Source organism: Colias croceus, chromosome Z, assembly GCF_905220415.1.
Source record: "Colias croceus chromosome Z, ilColCroc2.1".
NCBI classification, from domain to species: Eukaryota; Metazoa; Arthropoda; class Insecta; order Lepidoptera; family Pieridae; genus Colias; species Colias croceus.
This window is the reverse complement of record NC_059568.1, coordinates 4,356,113-4,362,469: the sequence shown is the minus strand read 5'-3', so window position 1 is coordinate 4,362,469 and position 6,357 is coordinate 4,356,113. Positions and strand designations below refer to the sequence as shown.

General features: G+C 33.7%; 1 protein-coding gene across 1 annotated transcript in view; it reads left to right on the top strand.

Moving 5' to 3' along the window:
- Positions 1-1,970: 1,970 nt before the first annotated feature.
- The window catches only part of LOC123705060 (neuronal PAS domain-containing protein 2-like), a 66,031-nt gene continuing 61,644 nt past the window's right edge, over positions 1,971-6,357 (top strand). Inside the window, exon 1 of the mRNA XM_045653632.1 lies at positions 1,971-2,260. Within this exon, the coding sequence (XP_045509588.1) occupies positions 2,049-2,260 (212 nt within the window). The 5' untranslated portion in view covers positions 1,971-2,048. The remainder of the gene's footprint in view (positions 2,261-6,357) is intronic.

The following is a 6,357-nucleotide window of genomic DNA, read 5'->3' as shown; positions in this document are numbered from 1 at the left end:
AAATTGAAAAGCCTTCTCCGAAAATATGATATTCACTGTGTAGTTGTGTAACTACTGATAATAACATTTACAATGTTTATATTTGCCGGCAGTTAAATTACTACATATTGTTTATGCTCCAAAAGCTCTACATATTTGTCATGTTCTTGGTAAAATTTTAAAATGGTATTGGATTTCTCTCTTAGTGCTTTAAATGAAAATATCAAACTATAAACAATATTTAGCCTCGCAAGAGTTTAATTATGTTTTTGTTTGAACGCCATTCGAGTTTTAATTTTGTTAGGCAGGTAAATTTTAACTATATCCGTTCTGTGTATTGGTATTAATTTCTTGCTTAAGTTTTATAATTCAAAAGCCTTGCCTTGTGGGGGATTATGGTCTTAGCCATCATAGGTAGTCTAAGTATCTATAATAGTAATAAATATGGACACACAAGGACACGTTATGTTCGAATGAAGGTCTTAAAATTATGGTCATCTTAAGAGCGAATCAAAATATACTTTGGCCATTTATCATAAGTTTTAGACATTGTATAAAAAAACTAAAAGCACAACCTCAGGACAGCTTGGCAAATTTGCTTGCTCGAAAGCAGCCCGATTCTGATATTGATAAAGTTTGATGAAGGAGGCTCCATCTAATGAAATAGCCAGCATACTGCTCGTTTTAAAGCTTTTGCTTTAGAAGCATTGAAAAGACTTTAATTTTAAATTTCGTCTCGTGGCGCCATCTATGGCAGAATTTCATACTTTTTATTGAGTGATCTTCCGTGATCAAGATTTAATATTGGCCTTTTTTCTTATGTGTGTGTTTTAATTGTCTTTTTACCTGTTATAGGCATTGGAACTTATTGGTAAAGGATAACTAAAAATTTGGAGCCAGCCAGTCACGGATTACGCTTGGTAATATTAACAAATCTTATGTCAAGTTAAATCTTTAACTATTTTTTATTATTAAACGTTATTATGAACGTTTACGTAAAGTAAAAGTAAACGTAAAGTTTCTTATTTGACGAAACAATTTACTATCCGTACGATGCAGTGGGCACGGGATCCAACAAGTACAATGTAAATACATATACAAGATCTTGTAAGGAAGTTTTTAAATTAACTTATATGGGCTTGTTTACATTACATTATGGAAGTTTATAATATGTAAGAAACAGTTCTTTAAATGAAACTAGGAACCTTTTAAGTTTGAAGTCATAATGTTATATATTAATTATTCACGTGTTACATATTATTACGTACTGCTGGAAAAGTTTCTATGTATTTTTTCTTATTCTGTATTTCTTTATTAGTAGGTTATCTTTGTAGCCAGATAACATACTAATAAAGATACAGATTAGTTTAATTAATCTTTGTTTCTCGTTAATTATACATCAATCATGCATTTTTATGAAAAATCACAATTAACTTGTCATTACAATGATGTATTTGTTTCTCTGATTTAATTTGTTGATTGCGGAAAATCTTGAAGTTTATTCTAACCAGTCCGAGTGTTTTGTGCAACTATGTAACGTTAAGTGTTTTAAAACTGCGCTGCAGTTTGTTGACCTCATGATTAATTGAAGGTGTCGCGTATCCTTGCTCTACAGCAAATATTTATCCTTACTTCACGTATTATAGAGTGGGACCAACTTCGTTATAATATAAGACATCTTATTTAATAGACCGATGCGCAATGTGATCTCCTTTGATGTAATGAGACAATGACAATGTTTCAAATAATACCGATATAAATTCCGTAATACTAATTCGAGATCGCGAGTGATGGTCGCCGCCCAATAGAAGACCATTTGAAACTGCAGGCATTCTTCCAGGAACTTTCGATATTAGCTTAGCTTTGGAAAATTCGAGCCATGGCATCTAATCGAGATGAGTAGTTATGAAGCAGCAAAATTGCAAGTAAATAGATAAAGGATTTGCCGTTGTTTATAAAGTAATGTTTAGAGGAGCGGGCGGAACCGAGTCAGTGCGCGCGCGATGCGACCGGCGGTGCACGTGTGCAACGCTGCGCAATAAACTACGGTCACTGATATTGTGCTGACGATGTCGGATTGGTCGGTATTTGATCGCGAGTACGCTGATCGATACGACTCGTACCCGTACCCGTACTACGAGGACAAGATACAGAAGGTGCCGGCGGAGTGCGCGCCGTCTCCGACGCAGGACCCCTACGCGCCGCCGCCGACTCTAACCCTGCTTCTGTCGCCGCCGATCGCGAAACCACCATGCCAATACGAACAAATGGTGCCCAAAGGGTATGTCCACGCTAGCATTATGCAACATTGTTTAGTCTTTAGGCGAAATTTTATATTAGAAATATTGATAACTTGCGCTATCACACAAATTGACCCTGGAGATAAATGTGAGGTGTCAACTTTGCGCGCCAGTTATCGCTGTACGCAATATGATGCTTAGGTCGTCTAAAACTATTGGTTGCATTCGATTGCACTGATTACCTACTTCGATTACATTGTTTCAAGTCGATAGGCTAGGCTTTATGTCCAAGTACCAACATGCTTCGGCCGCTACACCTTTTCCTATCAATCTTCTGATAGTCGATACACCTGTTGCTGTTCAGGAAATAGGTTTTAAAGGTTTTAATGTTTGAATGGTAATGCGCGGCCTGTTTTGATAGTTTTGCATTTTACCATTTCGATACGCCTGTCAATTTTATCAATCTACCGTTAGTAATGTATACTGCATACCATAGACTATATACTTATTAACTGCATACTAGCGTTGCGTTCAATTGTCGCTATCATTTATGTGTTTGCAAATTGGTGGTGCATTTTTTGTAATTGGTACTTCGCTTAATTGAGAGTAGAGTCATATTATATGCAAATGCAAATGATTGAGTAATGATACAGCGCGACAGAGGAATTTCAATGAGATTTTGGATTTCTATTACACAATTGTTTATAGTGTTGTTATCTGCAACTGTGTACTGTTTAATTAATAATTACAAATGTTGATTATTCATGCATAATATAAAAAGCTAACTAGAATTGTGTTGTTTTTATTTGATTGTGTATTTGGTTCGCATGCTGAATAACTTTGTGGCTTATGACTATTTGTATTGATAATATTATCGCGCTTACGTTACAAGCATTATTATTTTTTGCCAATGAAGTCTAATAAAAAAAAAGCTAATTAGTAATTACTTATAAAGTTTATTTAAATTCTACCTAGTTCGAACTAAAATTCTTAGAAATAGAGGCATCCGTTCTGCATAAAAAAATATAATACAAAAATGGTAGATACCTTTCGATTCTGTTTACCCTAATTACAAAGAAAACTAGAACCATAATAATAAAAAAAATGGGTTTTGGTTTATATATTTAAATTTGAAATGTTAGTCTTTTCCAAAAGACTGGCACAACCCAATTAATCCGCGATTTATTTGGTTGGTAGAAAAACTAGAATTTTATTCCTAAATATTAAGTCAATTATTATTAAAACATCCTGTATACAATTTATATCAAAACGCTTGAATGCTCCACGCCGGATTAAGGTACTTCGTTTTTCCGATAAATCGGTATCGTCTAAACGGTTGTTTTGTATATCAGTGGTTGATATTGAAAGAGCAATTTCCAATATTAAGACTGGCAATTAGTATCCTGTATCCGATTTACTAGTTGCTAATCCAAACATGCCTGTTAACAATTGGATGTGAATTTGATCTGCATTTCTAGGGGGAGTGGGTGGGGATTTACAGGGTGTTCACTGTTCGCCCGATGCGAGCTATTTTATTTTTTGTGAAAATTGAATTTCATGTAAAATGTATTGACAGCTTGTTAGAATCACGTAACGGGGTATCGTTCTAGTAAGCTCGATGGAGATGTCGGAGACGAATTTTGAAAAATTTATTAGAAACGCCGCCTTATAAATAGTTTATAAGGAGATTTCTATAAAAAATAATACGCGCCTTAATTCTGGATAAATTTTAGTATCGTCGTTTATAAAGTAAATTTTGTTCTTGTTCATTAAATACATATTTCAGTTTATATAATAAAGTTTCGCACTTCTTGAGCTAGATGGCGCGGGTGGAATTATTTCATTACCTAATCTAGGTATAAAATATTAAATTTTTGCTAGGCAACGGCATCTCATTTATTCTCTTATGAAAACTGTAGAGCTGACGATAGAAATATCTTGTTAAAATAATGTGACGTGAAAGCAAAAAATGCCTATTAAGTGACGTAGGTGTTTATGCGTAAGCTTGAAATTTCATCAATTTCTGTGATGTAATTTAAAAAATCTACGCTTTAATGGCTCATTAAAATACATACACATTCTGGCAATAACTGTACTATAAACGAAATAATACATTTAATGTAGTTATTCGATATGATGATATACGGAAATGACATAGCAATCCAAACAACTCCCAAAAGACATGAATGTAATCAATTTTACACGAGTATATTATCTCATCGGAATGCACCACTAGATGTAAACTTGCACGTAAACACTTGTAAACAAAGTAAAGCAAGCAGAATGACATAGGAACAAACTGTACTTGTAAACAGCATGCGAGGCTTCTAATTATGACATCAGGCTATTCCATCATCCAGTTGTAAGACTAATTATTTCATTACTAGCTTTCCACCCGCAGCTTCGCCCGCGCAGTCAATGAAAAACCCGCATAGTTCCCGTTCCCGTGGGATTTCCGGGATAAAACCTATCCTATTTCCCGGGGTAAAAAGCAGCCTATGTCCTTTCTCCGGTATCAAAATATCTCTATGCCAAATTTCATGCAAATTGGTTCAGTAGTTATGGCGTGATTCAGTAACAGACAGACAGAGTTACTTTCGCATTTATAATATTAGTATGGATTTACAATGTTTAACGTTGAAAGAAAACAATAGATTTAAAAAAAGGCATTTTCATTATTAATAGTCGATAATTCGTTTAATTAAACACTTCTATCCTTGCTTACACTCCAATATAACATGAATACCCATCAGAGTATCATTAGTGGTGCTTACAAATACCTCTCTCCATGTAATACCTACGTTTCCTTTTAATACGTTTTACCACAGTATTACAATAGGAAATATGGTAATACTGTGGTTTTACTATGCGCTTTATTCGTAGCGATGTTAATCCAAATAGCCACCCGAAAAAGAAGGCTGTCCGTAATTGCAATTAGCGGAAATCTAAAACCTATCGATTTATCAAGCATGCGTGACAGGCTTTAGCTTTTTCAATTTTCGAGTATTGGAAAATTGACGCGATGAAAATTGTATAGAGCCTGATAATACTTAATATTTGTTTATAGGCAAATAGTTAAACAATCTTTTGCACTAAATATCACGTCTTAAGAATTCGATATTGCTAATTGATATAATGACATTGTAAATTTCTTGATTAAATAAACATTACATCTATACTAGTTCAGTATAGATGTAGTATAGTGTCAAGTGTGTTCAGATATCATAGAAAGTAATTTCTCTGAGTTAATTCGATGTAATATGGGTCCAAAGACCAAGGAAATTTCTAGAACCGATAACAGCAAGGTAAATAACGCTGTATCTATTTATGAGAAGTTATCTAATATTGAGGTCAATATGGCTGTCTCTTTAAGTAAATGTTAAGCTTTGAGACAACTTAGTTTATGGAGTTAGTATCAAGTTGACAGCTGCAATTGCCAGGTTTAAAATAACGTATTGCGACTTCACTATTGGTCTTGCAGAAGTTTTGGAATAAGGGTGGAGTTATGCAATAGGTTTGCCACAAACCGGGTTTGAGGAAAGTTTTGGGTCTTTGAAATTCATCGGTGGATAAAAACCTTACATATATCGTAGTTTATCCAAAACTAGGAGCTTCTGTATGGTACATCATCATTAATTAATTTGAGAATTTAATTAATAATTTAAAACTTAGTTGCATGTTCTGTCTAGAAAATAAAATAGTATAGTTAAAACAGTTTCAATTCTAATAATAAAAATTAGTAATAACAATCTTATGGGTAAAATTATTAAGTGCCCTCGTCTACACATATTGACTTAAGTCTATTAAATGACATCTCTGTGTGTGTTTTCGCTATAGCTCGTTCCGTGAAAGCATATTAATGTATCGATGATTGATGATACACTATGCTTTATTATCCCTCAGTTTAATTAATATGAAATAGCTATCTAAATGTCCGTTTACATAGCTCTATGTCTGTTAAGTGTTACATATATTTGCTTAATGCGTATTTACAATTAAGACATTAGACCAATGACTGATTATTCTAGTAGTATATCTATTATCATAAATCTAAAGTCAGGCTTTTATAACAAGTAACAAAATGCTTAAATTTCATAATTTTACAATTTAAACAATGTGTATAGCCGTGCATCGAGGA